The 20,132-nt window shown below is 38.2% G+C and overlaps 1 protein-coding gene across 3 annotated transcripts; it reads right to left on the bottom strand.

Moving 5' to 3' along the window:
- Nucleotides 1-1,667: 1,667 nt before the first annotated feature.
- METTL2A (methyltransferase like 2A) lies at nucleotides 1,668-17,948 on the bottom strand. 3 transcript variants are annotated; one of them, XM_027873403.1, is made up of 9 exons: nucleotides 17,806-17,948; nucleotides 17,457-17,548; nucleotides 15,253-15,605; nucleotides 13,896-13,945; nucleotides 12,426-12,486; nucleotides 11,012-11,151; nucleotides 6,381-6,487; nucleotides 6,073-6,150; nucleotides 1,668-2,335 (listed from the first exon to the last, which is right to left on the bottom strand). In XM_027873403.1, exons 1-9 carry the CDS (start codon nucleotides 17,913-17,915, stop codon nucleotides 2,181-2,183), a joined length of 1,146 nt encoding a protein of 381 aa, XP_027729204.1. In that variant the 5' UTR covers nucleotides 17,916-17,948; the 3' UTR covers nucleotides 1,668-2,180. The 3 variants fall into 3 exon arrangements, with proteins under 3 accessions (XP_027729204.1, XP_027729206.1, XP_027729207.1); XM_027873405.1 differs by having other exon boundaries at nucleotides 6,073-6,138; XM_027873406.1 differs by lacking the exon at nucleotides 17,457-17,548 and having other exon boundaries at nucleotides 17,806-17,893.
- Nucleotides 17,949-20,132: the final 2,184 nt, after the last annotated feature.

Genomic DNA, 20,132 nt, shown 5'->3' with positions numbered 1-20,132 from the left:
CCCATTAAAATGTTTTAAAATGCATAAAAAGTAATAGGACTATGAAGGAAACTAATGATATTGAAATAGTTCTCAAAATAAAAAAATTCTCTCTCTAGCTTCCCTCATTAAAACGCGAAGTCCAATCAAGGGACTGTTTTGGCTTTTCTTTGTATCCCTCACAGCTTAGCACAGGGCCTGCCAAATAATAATGCATTAGTAAATGTTTTTTGATTGACAACTGACAGTGAGGTTTGCAGGGGACATTGTATATATCATCTGCATTAGCCTGTGAGTTAGGCACAACTCACTGGAGGTGCAGATATAAATTTCCTCTAGGTCCCTATTTCATAGAGCACCTGAAATTTCACCAAAGGATCCCCAACAATACATTAGTAGAATCTAAATCAAGCTCTTAATTCACCCTTCACTAGGACAAGTTAACTTAAAAGGAAAACAAACTCAGAAAGGCCTCAAAGGGCTGTAGGGTTTCCAGAGTGGGAATAAACATGTGGAAGATCCATTACTTGGGATATCTAATATAGCAGGAAAGCATTCTCTCATAGACCAACGGTCCACAAAGATCTTAGACAACTTGCTTGTACTCATGTGACAAAAAGAATTGGCTAGGTCTGCTTAAAAACAAAACAAAATAAAATATATTTAGAAGATATCATAAGTGTGATCTCAGTGAAATGCTAAACACCAGCATTTTAGGGATGTAAAAATCAAGAATGCAAAATTCACACTGCTCTGAGTAGCTGCATTATGAAACAAACTAGTTGGATGATCTTGAACAAATGAGTACAGTAATACAACAGGTATTAGTTCTTAAGCATTCAAACAAAAAAAGTTAGCTCAAAAGTAACTGATGTGAGGGTATATCAGAAAAAAGACTACTCAATTATAATATAAAAGAGAAATTTTTTTTCTCTAGTGCAGGGGTTCTTAACCTTTTTTTGCGTCATGGACTCTTGTGGCAGTCGTGAAACTAATGGACCTCTTCTCAGAATAATGTTTTAAAATGCATAAAAAGTAACAGGACTATAAAGGAAACCAATGATATTGAAATATATATTAAAAATATATAATATATTTAAAAAGTATATTAAATATATTAAAAATATATATATTTAAAATATATATTAAAAAAATGAAGTTTGCCTGCTCCATGTTAAGAACTTCTGCATTAGGTGACTCCTGAAGGCAAAACTAGGATACTTAAGAATGAGAATACTAGATGGAGAATCTTGTAAGTGGGTCTTCCAAATATGAGGCGCCTCAAAATTATCCTAGATGAAGTTCCCAAAATGGACTCATATTCTACAATACACGGATACAGGAAATTTATGTCTGGATCTCAAGGAGCACTGTCCCATTTTACAAGTGATGTAAAGGGCTCAGAAGGGTTAAAATAACTCATGTATGGCCACAAGGCTAATTAAGGATTCAAAATCAGGTCTACACTTATTACAAATACAAAAAGTCTTCCACTGTATCAAGCTCTAACCTTCATAAATGTAGCATAAATCTAAAGTCATGAAAGAACAAAAACTTCTTTAGTTAACTAATCTCAAGATCAGAATAACTTTTCTTATCTCTCTCCTTATCTTTTCTCCAAACTAAGTCATCGACAAAATTTGAATTGTAAGACCAAGAAGGTGCTTCAAAGATGATCTACACTTATACTCTGATGGATTCATTTGTTCATTTTTATTAAAAAACAAACCAACAAAAAAAATCCTAATGACAGGAAGTTTGGCCCAATATCTTATCTTAACTCTAGTACACAGTACAATAAATATGGTGCCAAAGGCTAAGTTGAAGATTTGTTGTAAATTAACTCCTTGGAGTTTACACATTTCAAGATTCCCACAGATAATGTTTTTGAGGTGTTAAGACATAGCAAGGCTTCCATTAAGACATCAGGCAAAGAAAGTATGAAACGAATAAAACCAGTCCTAAAGCACTTTGCAAACATACAAAGTCAAAAGAAGTGCTCAAATAAGAATTGTAGATAAAAAATAATTTTTCAAATTGAAAGCTTTCTGATCTATAGATCCTTAAAATATTCCACAAGAAGTTGACATATAACACTGTGATCACATAAATCCTCCATTCTTATAAAAAGGCACAGAAACATATCACTTGTTACTGCAATACTCATTCCAATGTCTAACAAGATAAATAGTTGTTTCCTCTCAGCCTGTGTTTGGGGAAAAGGGTTTGCGGTATTTGCACTGGATCCAAACTCGATACATTGTCAGCTGTTTTCCCCGGTTCACTTGGAGCCGGTGATCCACCATGTTCTGAACTTTTTCCAATCCAGCAGTAGTGAAGAGTGTATCTAGTTCATCTGGTTTAGGAAAGATAATATTGGCAAAATTGTTTGTCCAACAGAAAAACATTCAGTTCACCATACCTCATATTAACCCAAACTCTTAAGATTTTTCTATGATGAAATGCCTGCCATCCTTCCACAAATTCGAACATGCTAAATCAATAGTCTCCAAAAGTCTGGATTGTGTAATTTAATTACAAATTAAATGCAAGTACTATTGCCGTATTTTTAAAAATGAGACAAACATGACATAATGCTTGATTTTTGATTTTAGTGGCAATAGGGAAAACCTAGAGTAGGACAACAATATGGTCAGACCTACCCTTTAGGAAAATCATTTTGGCAGCTGTATGGACAATAGCCTGGAGAGGAAAGAGACCAGAGGCAGGGAAACTGATTAGGAGGCTACTGCAAAAGATAAGGTGATGGGTGGTAAGAGCTAAACCAGGGTGATGGTTACAAGAACAACAAGAAGAAGGCAGATGAGAAAGAAGAGAAGTAAACAGAGCACTAGACTTTGAAGTTAAGTAATTGGACCTAAGTCCAATTCTATCTCAAACACTAGCTGTATGACTAGAAAAGTCTCTTAACCTCTTTGTGCCTCACTGCCCTCATCTGTAACACTAGTGGGTTGAACTCAATGGTCTCTTCTAGCTATCTATCGTCCTATTTTGAACTAGAAATGATGACATTTGGAAAACAGTTAGATATGTGGGAATACAAAGCCATGAGTTTAAGATGTCACTTAGGTTGTGAACCTCGATGACTAAAAGGATAGTGGTACCCTTGATGCTATTAGGGAAGTGTGGAAGAGCAAGGTACAAGGCAGTCAGGGTAAGGCACTCTTCCTTCCCCTTATCTTCCCTTCACTCCTCCAACTTCAGTTCACCCAGACCCACTGGGCTATTGGGAAGGAAAAGCAATATGGCTGCTCATATCACATTGATGAGTCATCAGTGACAATTCTTTTGGTGAAAACAGAGGATCATTAAACTTTACCATCTGCCTTGCTGGGATGTCCTCTGGACCCCTGGGCACTTCCATATGCGCTGCTGAGGCACTTTAAGAACCTCTGGATCTTACCATGAACCTCACTGCTGGACCCTTAGAACTTTTGAACCTTCATCTACCTTGAAGCTAAATTTTCTTACATGTTTTATCTACCCCATCAAAGCATGAGTTTCTGGAGGATGGGGATTATCCTGATTTTTCTATTTGTATCTCTAGCACTTAGCACACAGTAAATATTTAAATGGATTTTCATTCATTCACATGGTGAAATTGATGATACAGATCTTCACAGCAGAGGAAGAGGGCCAACGTGGGGAAGTGTTAGGAGGAAAGAGTAGATGTGGCTTTGTAGAAACAAGCCCCATGATCTGTTATGAGAAGGGTGGAATGCTACTCATCTTCCCACTCTTTAATTCATAGCCCCCACTTTGGAGACCACTGTTCTAAGTATACCCTAATTTGGTTGAGATTAGAACTCTGTAAATGTGTGAATGAAAACCACGTGTAAACTCTATAAATGTGTAGAACTTGGGTAAATGCATTTGTTGTAATTATAGTAAAGTAAATCTTTACTAGGGCAGAAGAAACAGAGCAACCACAAGGTAAAGACACTGGCAGGCAGAGAGAAGGAAAAGACAGATAAGGGGAACAAACGTTTGAAAAGTCTACAAAAGTCGGAGCTGAAGATGGGCTGTTTGTAAATTGGGTGTATCTACAGGTGAGGAATTCAGAATACGGGAATTGTAGAATATAGGAGATAACAATCAGCTGTCTCCAAAATAACAATTTTTGTTCGAAACTAGAGTTATAGCTGAAGCCCAGGAGCCTTCCTTAGCCAAAAGACTAGGACCAAGAGAGATGATACAGGCTGGGGAGATGTGTGTCAAACATGTCAGAACCAGAAAACCCAGGTGGACATGCTTATTTCAACTCAATTTAACAAACTTTATTAGGTGTCTACTATATGAAGTGTGCTAAGTGATACATACAAGGACAGACATGACAAACAGTCCCTGCCCAGAAGGAGCTTACATTCTACATGAGGCTCAATCAATTGAAGAGTTAAGTAAACACAAGGTTATTTGAGAAGAGAACACTAACAACTAGGGGGTTCAGGAAAGGCTTTTAATAAAAGGTGGCACATTAGCAAATGATTCATGAGATGTAGTACCGAGCAGAATCTCTGACTATAATTTACAAATCTGTGTATTGCTTTAACTGTCCAATACTTCAGATGGCAGCAAAAGTAGGTTTTACATCTAAAAAGGCTGAAAAATGGTTATAATGTGCTAGTGATATACTATGGAGAACCTGGTACATGGAATGGGAATGAGGTTAGGTTTAGATCCCGAGGTTCAAGTTTTTAGGAAAATTCTCTGTGTTTCCTTGGTTGGTCGTGGCAGAAGAGATCAGTGGCAAACATAGTGAATCCCTAGTTTAAGGGCGTTTCGTTGTGGAAGTACTATGCTTTGAATGCTTTCACTACATACATATACCTCTGTGTGTGTGTGTGTGTGTGTGTGTGTGTGTGTGTGTGTGTCCCTATAATAAAAGCTTACCTCTTTTTTTAAGTAGGGAAAAGATACGGCAGAGTATGATTTATGAGGCCATTGGAGTCTGACAGATCAAAGTACAACAAAGGAGTGTCTGTGAAGAATCACATTTTTAATAGCTGGAAGGGACCTTGGAGATCTTGTTTTATAGATAAGGAAACTGACACAGGTCAATGCAGATGGAAGGAGGAAAGCTTTTTTCTGACCATTTGGAGTACAGAGCTTCTGACTATATTATGTCCCCTAACAGGCTGTCTGTGCATGTCCTTTATCCCTTTAATTGTTTTGCAGCTTGGAGTAAAGAGAGGGGGAGACTAAGGAGCTATCAGGCTTTGTATAAGGAGGAGGCTAGCAAAAAAGGGAGCTAGCTGCTGTTTTGTAATCATCTAGAACACCGATCAAACATCTGGGCAAAGGGAACTGACTGAGATGGAGGGCTGGATTAGAAACAAAACTTCTCAGAATGGTGGTGGGGATAAATGTCCACATCCCATTCCATCACTGTAACCACCTCATTAACTGCAGGCCAAGGATATCTGAGAAGCTCTGGGGAGTGTGAAATATGCAAACCTAAAACCATTGACAGTCTTGAAAGAGAGAAACTTCACTATTGTTCAGCTAATAACTTAAAGAAAACGGATACCTATGGACACAGGGTAGCATGTTAGCCAATATAATGGGAATCCAGAGATCACTTAAAATTAAGAAAAGTTAGCAACCTCAGGGCCCAAAGCAGGAGTGGGCAATACCTGTAGGTAATACAGGTGGAGGGGAGTGGGAGAGAGAGAGATGGAGGGGAAAAGGGAAGAAGTGAATGGATAGGAGGAAGGGGCTGAGGAGGAAAGGGAAGAGAGAGTAGAAAATAAGAAAAGAGGAGTCTGAGAAAGAGGAGAGAGCAAAAGAACAAGCTGATGATGAATGTGGGAGTAGCACCAATAACTACTAAAGATGACATTTGTTGATACCAGTGGCACAGAGTGCTTCACTTCAGCTCTAAAATGCCATTCCATCAGAAAATTTGTCAGCATATTCATTTGTACCTTCTGCCTGGAGTTCCTGGGTCATTAAATAATTCTAACAGTTAAGGTGTTCCTTTTGGCAATACTTGCAAAGCATCTGTGGTCTGTTTAAGCCACGAGAGTAAAAGGATCTTGTGTATAACACAGCAAAGTGGAAGGCATATCATACCTTGTGTGAAGAAGTAAACTCTGGTACCATCACCTCTCACATAAAAATTTTCAGACAAACATCGACCTGAAAAAGAGACTGATATGTTGCAAAGGTCACATGGCTAATGTTTCTCTTTTATATGAAGATACTCAAATACTAATAACTGTGCAAGAAGATATTTTTCCTAGGCAGAGAACATCATTCTTTCTTGGCTACACAGGGTATTCTGAAATACCTGCTATCTTTTCCCCTACAAAGGACAAGATAGACTCTAGAACAGAATAGACCAGTAGATGTAATTTAAAAAACTATGCATCCAGCAATACCTGTTTTAAATCGGAGTTGAGCCATGTCATAACGGCCATAATCTCGCAAGAGAATCATCCCTCCAGGTTTCAGAAGATAGCTCAGTCGGCTGACAGCATTTTGCATCCTGGGCAAGTGAGGGGAAGGGAAAGAAGAAAGGGGGAAAAGGCAATAAAGAAATTAAGTTCTCCCTAATGACAGGGCATTCTCTTCATTCAACACTAAAAAATACAGTAGAACCTCTTTAAGATAGGAACCATTTTATAGTTTTAGTTTTTGTCTCTTAACTAGTCAGAATCAGGGTGCACAGGCATTTCTCTGGTTGCAAATGCTTCCCAAATACACCTGTTGGCCCAAGGCAACCCAGTAAGAAGCATAAAAAGAAGTTAGAGGGTAACTGGATCCTTCCCTAGGATCAGGCTCACTTTGGTGTTTCTGATTACTTAGGTCATTTTCTTGAACTATGTGACCTTTCCGATTGTTGATCCCTTAACACATCTCTGTTCTAAACTGTCTTGACTAACTCTCTGGCTCCTAAGTTTTTGACTTGCCACCAACAGAAAATGACAAATCTCCCTAGCCTCCTCTACTGTTATACTACTTGGCGTTCAGATTAATGGCACACATCTGACCATCATTAACTACAAATCTCTTGGTCTCTGTCTTGTTTTAAGGGTTTCTAAACCCCTGACTCGCTCTGCCTTCTGGCAGGTAGTGTCCTCAACTCTTGGCCTACCTCCAAACCTATTATACCTGGATGGCTCATGTCCTGTCTGGCTATTCCCCCTATACACCAGAAATAGGAACAATGTCTGTCTTATAGATATACAGTCTTACATGAAGTACATATTGATGTTTCAGAGAACATGAGTTGTCCTATTACGTGAGTGAAATGATAAAGTTAAGCTTGCCATAACAGAGTTCTACTGTAGCTTTCCAAAGAGATTAAAATAAGACAAAATTTAAATGCTATCTAATCAGTTTAAGCTTCAATTAAAAATTAATGCTTTGATAAGGAGGTTAAACTAATTTAAAATATCTAAAGTTCAACGGTAGAGTACCTGAAACTAACTAGAGATAATCTAAAGGCAGTGATAATTACATAAAAGAAAGGGTGAATCTATTAGCACTGGGAATTTCTTTTCACACACTGTCAAAACTTGCATTATCTAGAAAAATGAAACCAAGATAGCACAAAAAGTCAAATACTGACTACTGCAGCCAATGGTTAAAAGAGCCAGAGGTCCAAACTAAGGTGGATCCCCAAGATATAGAAGGAGATGAGAAGCAAAAAAATTAAAATTGCCACCCTTCCTAGCTAAAATTTACAAGAATCCATAAAGCATGGATGGGATGAGTTATCTACATGAAACCTTCTCCAAAGGAGCTTACCCAACAGTAACATTTGAAGGCATGTAAATGAGATTAGCATTATGCTTTGGAAAGCAGCCAAGATATGATGCAATCAATGGAAATAAACTGTACATTTAGGAATCAGAGTCCTACTATACACTGTCATGACCATACTGTATCTGGAGTATATAGTGGTCAGTTCTGGGTGCCACAGTTTAAGAAGGACATTGAAAAGTCTTGAATCTATTCCATAAGAGGACTGGGTGAAGGAAGTGATGATATTTAGCTTGGAGAGGACTCAAGGTAGACATGATATTGTCTTCAAGCCCCATGCTACTCCTTCCTCTGTACCCACTGCTGAGGACGTCACATCATACCCCTCACCAAAAAAACAAAAAACAAAAAACAAAAAACTGAGACTATTCACTGAGAGCTCCCTGTTCAACTCTTTCTCATTTCACATCTCCTGTAATTGTCCTTATCTTGTCTTAGTCTTTAATGAGACAACCCTTCTACTCGCCAAGGACATCCTCTCTCCATGTTCCCTTGGCCCTATCACGTTTCATCTTCACCATCAGATGGTTCCTCTCATCATTCACACTCTCTAAACTTTAATCTTTTTCTATATACTGGCTCCTTCCCTGCTACCTATAAACATGTCTAAGCTCCTTAAAAAAACAAAAACCAAAACCCTTCACTAGATCCTACCATGCCTGCCAGCTAGTGTCCTATACCTCTCTCTCCCTTTTTATTTTGAATTATGTGGAGAGAAAAAATAAAAAGCCAAAGATCTTCAACTGGCCAACTCTTTGTAATATTTTTAATGCATATTGAAGTACCAAGAGTCCCTTAGACTACTGACCACACCCTCTTCAGGATATTCTTTCTTCTCTTGGCTTGTATGAACACTGCTCTCAGTCCTTCTACCTAACTGCTCCTTCTTAGTATCCCCTGCAGGATAATCCTCCATCTCCTGTCTCCCAGCTCTGTCCTTGACCCTCTTCTCTATTCTTTCTACCAGGGGTTCCATGACCTTCTCTATATCAATGACTCTTAAATTTATATATCTAGTGCTGCCTGGATGTTTTGCCAGGACCTCACTCAGAATGTCTAAATGGCTTTATTAACTTCCTCCTAAATTTGTTCCTTCTCTAAACTTTCTTTTTTGTGTTGGGGGCAATACCATTTCCCCAGTGTACTAAACTTGCAAACTTTCAAATATTTTTGTCTCTTCCTTCTTCCTCAATCCTCATATTCAATCAGTTGCCAAATCATTGTGATTCTACCTCATCTCTTGTACCCAACCCCTGTTGTCCACTCAAAACAGCAACCAGCCCAGTTCAGAACCACATTACCTCTTACCTAGAATGCTGTCATAGGCTCCTAATTGCCCTATTCCCAAATTTTCCCTTCCTTTCTAATCCAACAGCCACCAAAATGATCTTCCTATGTTAAGGGTTTGACCAAGTTGCTCTACTGTTCAAAAACCTGCAATGGCTCTCCAGTGCCAATAGGCTAGAACAGAAAACTCTCAGCCTGGCATTTAAGGCCTTCCAATGGCTCCCACCTATCTTTTTAGCTTTGTCATACTAATCCTCTTACAGACCTTATGTTCTTTAGACTATTAGCTGATGTTCCCTGAACTCAACACCCGTCTCTACCTCAGTGCCTTCACAAGCTGTCTTGTGGCTGAACTTTCTTATCATTTTTACCTTTTAGGATCCTTATCTTCCTAAAGGGTTAGCTGAATTACCACTTCCTCTAGGAATCCTTCCTTGATCCCTCAAGTTATTAATGCTCTTTCTCTTTGACTTTCCTCTTAATGCTGTACTGTTGTCAATCCTACCCTTTAGTCCAAGTAGAACATGGGCTGCTTGTGAGCAGTGACTGTTTTTTTAATTCAATTTGATTCAAAAAGCATTTATTAAATCTATCTAGTACAGTACCTTGTACCCAATATATTAGTACTTATTAATATTCACTGAATTGCTGAAGATGAATTTGACTGATAGCCCAGTTTAGCCCTAGGAAAAAATTATGAAGTAAAGAAAGGTTGTCTTTAATCCTCTCCCATTTAGCCAATAAGTGTTTCTTTTCCCACTCTTGAAAACTTCTATAACTATAAAGCCCATTTTCTTCTCTATTAACTAAAGTAAAACATATAAGTAGAGATGTTTGCAGTTGGAGAAAGTATTACTGAATGTGGAGAAGTAGTCAAGACTCAAAAAAATGAGGCTAAGGTGGCAGAATGACACCACAGGGGGATGGAGGTGAGGAGGGAAGGAAAGGGGAAAAGGCTATGTAATCATTAAGGTAGGTCACAGGATGTTAGAGGTATTATGAAGGGTACTTGAGGGTATGTGTAGAATCTGTAGAATCCACTCCAGCATTCATCCCACCTATTTACTTTGTTGGTAGCTGAGATTATCCTGCTAATTAGGGTGTCTGACCATCCTGGCCAAAGGAACTGATCAAGTTGACTCATACCAAAGAAGCTTCTTTAGGAGGGGGAAGGATATGCGTATATGTGTGAAAGAGAAAGAATGAGTGTGTGTATGGGGCAGGGGAGGGGGGAAGAAAGGGACATAGACAGACAGAAAACAAAAGTATATGAAGAGTTGTTATGAAAATGACACTGGTCATCAATTTCCTATGTCTACAGATGACTGTGATTAAGCTCTTTTGAGAGTTTAATTAGGAAGGCAATTATTTTTGGTGTCTGGAGTTATAATTTCATCGGTATAGGTAACTCCCAGTATGGAAACTCCCCCCACTGGCAACTATTCTGCAATTTGTAGTTTACCAGAGTTGTCTGGATCACTAATAGGTTAAGTAACTCGCCAAGTCTGAGTATCATACAGCTACCATGCATCAAGAGCAAGGACTCAATCCCAGGTCTTCCTGACTCCAAGGCTGGCTTTATATTCACTATGTTAAACTGTCTCTGAAGGTATGCGATAATGATTGATGCTATTTACATAGCACTTCATAGTTTACAAATTGCTTCATTCGTTTGCTTAATCTTTTGATGACACAGGACAAGGTTTTAACAACTGAATTAGAAAGAAGACACACTTTAGGGATTTTGTTATTTCTTCCATGGTTCCAGGAGCAGCTTGAAGGGGGAAATGACAATTGCTAAGAAACACTCACTGCCTCTACAGATAATATTTGATTTATTTTCAATCTAGAGTCCCCAGATATACTAAGTTTTATACAGAAGACATGATCACTGAGCAGAGTTTTGTCTTTGTGACCCACTATAGAGTTCCCTATTTCAGAAAGATCTAAGACTTACTTGTCTGGGACAATTGATGAAAGGACAAAGATGAGAATAATGATATCAAGACTCTCCTTGGGCATTGGGTAACTCTTATCCTCATCACACAGATCGTGAACAAAGGCAAAACATCGAGAAGGATCATACTCCGAATTTGTCTGTAGCAACATTTTCAATAGGGACAAAAAGGATGGAAGTGTTAACAATAACATTGAGAAACATGCCTTGCAGGAAATGCAATGATTATCCACTGAATGATTGCTCTAATGCTATACGGATAGGGAGCAGGCCTGTGATTTCATTAGTAAAGGCAACTCCTTGGTGAAGAGACTGTCTACTAAGGCAGGGCAGCATTTTCTCTGCAAAATACAGTATTAGAGTCACCTAGAACACTGAGAAGTTAAATGACTTGCCCAGGGTTACAAAGCGAATACACTTGGGAGGCAGGACTTGAATCCAGATCTTCTCAGTTTTAAGGATGGCTCTCTACTATAACATGCTGCCTCTCTGTAATGCTTAGAAGAAGTGCTTTACTTGTAACTTAGGGAACTTAGTGATGTATGGGCTGGGTAAGAGGGTAAAGGAAAACACTTTAAATTAAGTGAGCATTGTTAATCCCTAAACTAAACTCCTTTAGCTCCCTAATCTGATCATTTAACCCAATGCTGCACTTGATGCAACAGGAAGTGAGATCTGGAAAAAAGATGACAGCTCAGTAAAAGGAGGGGGACACCTGCATCTTAGGATACTAAGAATACACATGAAAATATTCAAGGTTAAAAAAAAAACCTCAACTGTCTTTAGTCTTTTAAATGTTCCTGCCTGCAAAATATTAGAGAAAACCATAACATTCACTAAGAAAATCAACTTCTATATGGTAAATATACAGTTATTTAGTTATCAAAGAAGCTAAGATACCTTTTGCTACTATACTGTATTACTCAATTGTAAACTCTTGAATACAGGGACCATATCTTATTTATTTTTGTATCTCTCTTGAGAATTGTATACATAATAGGCAACCTAATAAAATTTTATTAAGTTAAATAAAACTGAATCACAAAATTTTAGAGAAGGCTATCTAGAGAGTATTTGGTTTCTCCCTTCTTTTTAAGAGTAGAAAACTGAGGCCCAGAGAGGCTGGCACAGTACCTGGCACAAAGTAGGTTGCTTAATAAATGTTTGCTGATTGATTGATCAAAGCCATATAGTGAGTTAATAGCAGAGATAGTCTCATGTTCTTTCTATGGCAACACACCATTCTGGTCTTTAGCAAAGAGTCAAGCAGATATATATTTTAGATGGAACAACAAAATCCTTTTTACTTTTAAGCCTTAGTATGAAGAGAATATTGCAAAATACCTTAGATATTTAACAGATTTAATTCCCTCAAAAGCATATGAAAGTCGCTGATATGTGGTATGCCACTTACCTGGACAAGATCTATCGCTGTGGCAGAAAAGTCACAACAATACACAAAGAGTCCTGGGTCACTAAAATAAGCAAAAGAAATAGAAATGACATATTTTACTAGCAACTGCAAGATACTGTATTTCTATTCCATACACAATTATTAGTTAGAGAAGGAAAGGTGGTATAAAAGTAGATAAACTGGCCAACATTTCCATTTGTTCTTTTTCACTTTGTTGGGTTTTTAGAACTGATACATGTGATGGCAGCAGATACAAACTAGTTGTTATCAGTGCTGTTATGTTCTATTCTGATTAAAATTCTTGTTTATAATGTCTGAAGTCTTGTGTCTTGTAGGGCCAAGTTACTTTGTATGGCAGATACACAGTCAAACAATTCTCTTTAGGGTGTTTGTTGTATTAAATGTCTATAACTTATTGGTCATTTTAAAACATTACTTACCTTTTTATCACTTCCCAATAGTTGCAATTCAAATTAACAATAACTAAAATCCATTCTACTCAAATTTATAAAACACTAACTGTTCAAGCTAAAGGGCAATTTACTCCTCATGCTCAAAAGGCAAAACAAATTAAATGTTCTAAGATCTGTATGTATTTAAATATTACAAATCATAACTAAATTGTGATTCCCTGCTCTCTTTTATTTGGTCATTCCCTAGTAAATTCATAATGCAGCAATGTGTTCCTCACTCACGCCTAGATCTTTTTTTCCTGTAAAAACTTCAATGACGGTGATGTACAACTTCTACCCTAGTACTGTAACAATAACTCAGTTTATTAATCTGATGCTCATCTCATAATATCTTCGAGGGCAGTAACTATAATTTTCTTTGTTCAGCTAGTCCCCTTTTATTAAGCATATAGTGAATATGATTTAAAAAACAACCAACCAATCAAAAAATATCAATATGATCCAGCTAGTAGAATATGTTTGAGGCATGTCTGGTATGACAGAAAATTACTTCGAGAGGCTGGATCAAGATGGTGTATGAGATCCGAAATGGATGGAGAGCAAAATACAAGAGGAAAAGAGGGTGATTCCTTACCCTTTGTGGCAAACAGGGAAGGGGCAAATTAGGAAACAATCTTTATCACCTTGACTTAAGGTAGAGGACCTTTAGGATAGCTGTCTAGGTAAGAAATCCTTTGGTAGGCCCTAATTTGGTGAGCTATAGAAAAGAGGTATTTTTAAAAAATTGACAACTATATTTCAATATAACTGATTTCTTTTGTAATCCGACACACTTACTTTACACATTTAAAAGTGTAATTCTGAAAAGGGGTCCATCGGCCCCACCAGAGTGCCAAAGGGGCCCATTACACAATAAAGGTTATGAACCTCTGCCTTAGAGGCATTACATATTAAAATAATACTTTAATTTCTGGACTTGCTAAAACTACATTAGGGCACTGAAAATAAACTCATTTTCTATCTCTTTGCTGTCATATTTAAACTTTACAACACTTACTTGTTAGTATGTAAAATTGGAAAGACTGTGTTTCCCACACCACAGCCAACCTGTAGAGGGAAGAACTGTTATTCATAAAAGTTTCCAATTATTCTACTGATTTACCCACTACAGTTATAATGTGCTTGTAACAAGTTCTTTTTTCTTTTTTCCACTCCTCTCCCACCACCACTACCCACGGACTTTGGGCAAGATATAATCACCACTTCTGAAAGTTGATTACTAAACAACAATTTGAACTTAGGCATTAAGAAGAAGTAGGTCTAAAAGACAACAGTACACACACTCTGGGCAAAAAGAGTTGGTATAGAATAGAGTGAAATTATATTTCACTTTATGGAATAGATAAGCATTCTACAAAATTGGCTCAAAGACAAACACTATTTTGCTAATAACTTTCATTATATAATCAGAAATACAATCTCACAGAAAAATCCCTAGTAAACTGGATTGAAATTTTTTGGCAAGTATTTCTATGAAGTGTTGCGTATTGGGAGTTATACTACATAGAAACTTTCTCAATTCTAGGATCTCCCTTCACTCACTGTTCAATTTTAGACTGAAGAAATTTTACCCATGTCTGGGAAACCCTAAAAATACCTTTTGAGCTCTTAGAACTATAAATGGTAGAGAGTAGAAATTACTTCAAGGCTTGCAAACCCTCTTTAGGATTTAACACTACAGGACAGCACTGTCTTGGGACCATTTACATGACTGAAATAACACAACACACAACCTTGTTGTAGTATCACTTTAGTTAACATCATCCGGTGGTTACAGGGTATCCCAAAAGCCTTACTGCCGTTTCAAAAAATTTTTATTTATTTAATTTTATTTTTAATTTATGGAATAAAACAAGCATTTCTATAACATAGTGTAATAAGAAAATGATAATTGCACATGAAATTGCATACCTATTATAGACAACTTGTTATTCCTTTTAAATATATAATAAAGTTATCACATAAATTTCTTTTTTCCTCCCTCCCCACCCTAGAGATGGCTACCAGTTTTAATTTTAAATTTGTCAAGTTTGAATAGTTTTAAAGTTATGCTGTTCAAGTTTTAATAGCTTAAAACTGTATTAAGACTTTTGGGAAACCCTATATACTTGAAGGTAATCCATTCCAGAATGGATTTATCTCTAAAATTTTGGTCTGGTACTGTCTGGATCACTTTTGTTTTAAAAGATCCCACGAAAGTGATATGAGTATCAACCCAGAGGCATAAGCCTGGTTAATTTTTGTCACTGCCATCATCAAACAGCAGCAGTCTTTAGTCTGCTGTTATTTGTAGTGTGCCAAGTACAATAAAATTTTCATTATTTAAATTTTAAAGTTTGATGAATGAGAGTTACCTCTAGAATGCGGTAGGTGGCTGAGGAACCAGGAAAGCCATCAGTATTTATATCCAGATGACAGAGATTCTGAGTTGCTTCATCTATGGGGTGCTTCTGCTCCTTATGATTAAGGCTATGTGAAGAAGTTTTTTGCTGCTCTTGAGTATTAGATACTATTAATCCACAGCCTCTGTGTTCAATTATTTCATGGCCACTGTCTTTTAACAGCAAGCTCTTCAGGTTACTTTGATTGTGGCGAGGAGTCAGTTCAGGAAATTCAGTAAAAAGCCAGTGTCTATCTTTGAAAAACCCATTTTCATGGATTTTGTAGAAGTTATTCCAGTATTCATGTGCATTGACCTCATAATCAACTGTAAAGAGAAAAAGACAATTATAACTCATATGTATATATTGCTTTAAGGGTTACAAAGCACTTCTGCAAAAAAACAAAAAAACAAAACACCTGTCATAAAAATCCACCTTCAAAATATTTGATATCTAATTGAATTAATTTATTTATGGATATGAAAGGCTTCTCCCAACACAGTTTCAAATTAATAGGTCCTCAAATTACTTCAGATTTTTAAAAAAGCAGACAGAGATACTGAAACTTTGGCTAAAAGGAAAAACGCTCTTGTGAGAAATAAAAAAAATTACTGAATGAAAGGACAGAAGAGAATAAAAACAGCACAGGTTGCAGAGAAGGTGTTTATTCTTTAGGATAGTACTGGCGTTTGATTTTCTGCCCTATTACCCAAAGAGTATTGCACTGACACACTGTATGTACTTTATCAGACGCTCCTCTTCCTTCTTTACTTAGTTTCATCTCCTTATTAGAAATGGAATTCTTTTTACCTGTCTGGCAGAACTTTCTTGGGTAAAAGTTATTAGACCATACTTCCTCCCAGTGTTTGATGGTAACTGCCAGCTCTAACACAACATTCTATTTTCCAACAACTTTGAAAGACTTTAGAACTCTCATCAGTGCACTGACAAACCATGACTGAAAAGTAAACACACTACCTACCTCCTACCAGAAAGAGGACGGTCTTAAAATATAGGATGAGATAAATATTTCTGGACAGGGCTATTTGATTATGCATATTTGTTATGAGGGTTTCCCTCCTTATTGCTCTACAGGGGAAAGGGATTGGGGAGGAGAGAAAATAAATGTTCTTAACCCTATTTTCTAAGGATATTTCACATTTGAACACTGCTACTTCTTCTGATTGGTACTAAATAAATACATAAAATTTACTTCATTCCCCTTAAGTGTCTGGGACTTGAAGGCTTAATAAATAAATGCCTGTTGAGTGATCTCTCACTTCATAATCCAGGCAGGCACATAGAGAATACATTTTCAAAGCATATTGTTCAAGTGACTAAGTAGGTCAAATCACATTAATTTTCATCTACAATGAAAACATCACAGATGGCAGCTTTCTTTGGATCCCCAGGGTTTAGCATAATGCTTAATAAATGCTTGTTGACAAAGGTGTCTCAATTGGGATAAAAGCTGAAAATGGGATCCTTAGGACACCATTGCTGGTTTTTTTTTTTGGACAAACACAAAAACTAAATACATATATACATATGTATGTACGTATGTATGTATAAAACAACCTGACGAAAGTTCCTTTTCTATAGCAAATGATTTGCCTGTACTAGCGCTCTATCCTAAGAGTGACCTTGGATTAGTGCAGAAGCCTTAAACCCTGCAATGCAACACTCCCAAGTGCTCCAAAACCACATTAAAATGTAATTAAGAAATACTTAACAAAATAAATAAAAATACAATAAAACAGATAATGTTAATATGTGGTTTTCTAAGTCGACATGCACCTGGCCGGGCTTTAGCGGCCCTCCTTCCTATGAGTTTGACACTACTGATTTAGTGGACACTAATGCCCTCTACGTCCCTTTCAGCTCTAAATCTAGGATTCCATAAAAATAAGACACAAACCCTAACCTTGAACTGCTTATAATTTAAGGAGGGTGGGGGTGGAAGAAGACAACCGTGCAAATAAAGATTAAAAAATGAATAACAGGAACAAAATTTTGAGAATTCAAAAGAAGGAAGCAGAGTGTGTGTGTGAGATTGTGTGTGTTTCCAGGTGTGGGGGACCTGACATGCCTAAAGACAAACGTAACCAAGAGTACGATCCTTGCCGGCCCTCGCCCCACCCCTCTAGGTTACAGGACCCTCGGGGGCCCGGCAGCACCTTGCTTTTCGGGAGGCACCCGCTGGGCGCTGTTTTCCCGGACTCTCCTCTCCGCCGCCTCCTCCTGCTCTTCCGACCACTCCACATTGTCCCTGTCGGAGAAAAGCGAACGAGTGTTTCAGGGACTCACGGGGCCGACCCTCCCCACGCCATCCTGCAGGGCTGCGGGACCGACTGGGGAGAAAAGGGATTCCCGGAACGGCAGCACGTGACCTCCAGCCAGAGAGGGACGAGCCGGAGACTCGGGCTGCACCAGGACCGTCTCCATGGCGACGCTGAGGGAGGAGCAGAAGTTGGGGAAGGGGAGGAGAAGGCAAGGATGTGGGCTGGATGCGAGGGAGGCTGTTACCAGGCATTATGGTGGAAAACACGGGACGGATCCTTCAAGAACCGAGTGCCAAACTGTACTCTCTTTCCGCCGGTAGCAGCGGAAACATCCCCTGGACAACAGTCGGCCATGACGCAGGAAGCGGAAATGATTTCTCCTCCCCCGGAGTAAAGGCCCCTAAGAGCCATCCTGGGTGGGACAGAGGGCTGGAAGGTCGAGCGCAGGCGCAGAGGCAAAGTGACTGGGCGGGAAAAGGAAGACGTAGGTTCTAGGGTCTGATTGGAGGAGAAGGAGGAAGTTAGGGTACGGGGCGGGGAGGTAGGGGCGGGGCTGACTCCATCCTTCTCTTAGCTTGCTTTCCTGTTTACTTGAGCCCCGCCTATCGGGGAAAGCCCTGGGCGGAGTCAGGTTTCTCCCTGGGCAGGTTTGACGTGGCTTAAGAGAGGATAGAAAGGTGGCCGCTAAACCAAAAAACCGGGAACCGAATCCTGATCTAGTCATATATTTACATTCTAGGGCGTAAGAGTCTAGGCAACTCTATAAGCCTGGGAGGTTCAGGGAAGGTCTCTACCTGCAGTGGTAGAGGGAGTTCCTCCTGCGGGAGTTCCCTGTGTCATGAAAGCATGGGACCAGTCTCTAGTGCAGGAGGGGGGACCTCAGAGGCCATCTAAGTATGTCCTTCTCATTTTACAGATGAAGAAACAGATTGAGGGAGGTTGTGAGACTTGCTTAGGATCACACAGGTAATAACGATAGTAATAATGTCTAGCATTAATTTAGTACTTTAAGGTTTGCGGAGCACTTTACAAATATCTCATTTTATCCTCCAAAGATAAGAAAGAAGGTGCTATTAGCATCCCCATTTTACAGAGGGGAAAACTGAGGTTAGGTAATTTGCCCAGCTAGCTCTCATCTTCCTGACTCCAGATTCTGCAATCTATCCAGTGTGCCACCTAGCAGGCATGAGTGAGAACCACAGGCTGTGAGCCCAGGTCTGACTAATATTCTCTCAAGATGAAAAGCTTCCTGAAGGGGCTCCGCAGAGGAAGGAATTGCTGGTGTTTGGCAGCCTAGAATGCTCCAGAGCTGGAAAGGTAGCTCATAATATGTATGAACTGGAAGGATTATGGGGAATTTTTAGCTTCAGTAGACAATGAACATCCATTAAGCATTTATTTGTTTTTATATTTAAAATTTTTTTTATGTACCACCTGTGTAAATGATTTAAAAAATACAAATGATGTCCACTTTAAATCTTGTGCATTTATTTTTTTCAATTAATATTTCTCATTCATTCTCAATAACTGATATCAACAGCAATCTTACTCTATTAAGGCAGTGCATTGAAATACTTTTTTTAAAGTAGGAAAAGATATTAATAATGACCTAATAGTTAATAGCATTTATTAACAATAAATTAATAAAAATTTAACATTAAAATTTTAAATCAATAATATATAATAATACTATTCCCACTATTCTTTTTTGGCATTGTGGTTCAGTACCTGAATTTTAATTCAGAGGGTTGCTATTGCATATCAATATATTATGTTGAAATAAATGTGGCATACCATAGCATAAATATCCTGTTGATTTTCTTTTTAAAAATTTGTTCCTCCCATTGCCTCTTCCCTGCTCTCACATTAATAAAAAAACCTGAAAAATAAAGCACTCAATACATAGCTGCATAATCCAGCAAGATAAATTCTCCCATTGGTCACATCTATAAAGATTTGTCTTGTAAATGCATTTAAATCTCTCAGTCAGGAGGTGAATGGCATGTACTCTCTCCTCCCTTCTCCCCTTCCTCCACACCCCTTTTCAGTTTTCTTTTGGTGTTTGTTATCTTCGCCCAAGAGATGTTAACTTTTTGAGAGCTGGGACTATCTTTCTCTTTTGTATTTTTGTCTCCAGGCCTAGTGCCTGTCACCTAGTAGGTACTTATTTAATGCTTATGGACTGACTCACTCACTGACTTTGTTCATATGGTCACTACCCAAGTTCATGCCCTCTTCATCTTTCACCTGGACTATTTTAATAGCTTCCTAATGGCTCTACTTCCCAGAAATCCTTTCCTTCTCCCACCTATCCTTTATACAATTGCCAAAATGGTATTTCTAAAGCACAAATCTGATTGTCACTCCTCTGCAGATGAAGCTTCAGTGGCTTCCTAGGATCAAATACAAACTCCTCTAGTTGTCATTTAAAGCCCTTCAAAATCTGATTTTTACACATCTTTCCAGTCTTATTGTACTTTATTCCCTTTCATGTATAAGTCACAGAAACTCATCCTAACACAGTAGAGCAAGTATTACATATACACTCCTCAAAATAGGGTTTTTTTAAAA

This window comes from Vombatus ursinus, unplaced genomic scaffold (genome assembly GCF_900497805.2).
Source record: "Vombatus ursinus unplaced genomic scaffold, bare-nosed wombat genome assembly UNPS02014801.1, whole genome shotgun sequence".
NCBI lineage: Eukaryota > Metazoa > Chordata > Mammalia > Diprotodontia > Vombatidae > Vombatus > Vombatus ursinus.
The sequence above is the reverse complement of the archived record's forward strand: the minus strand, read 5'-3'. Positions and strand labels throughout refer to the sequence as shown.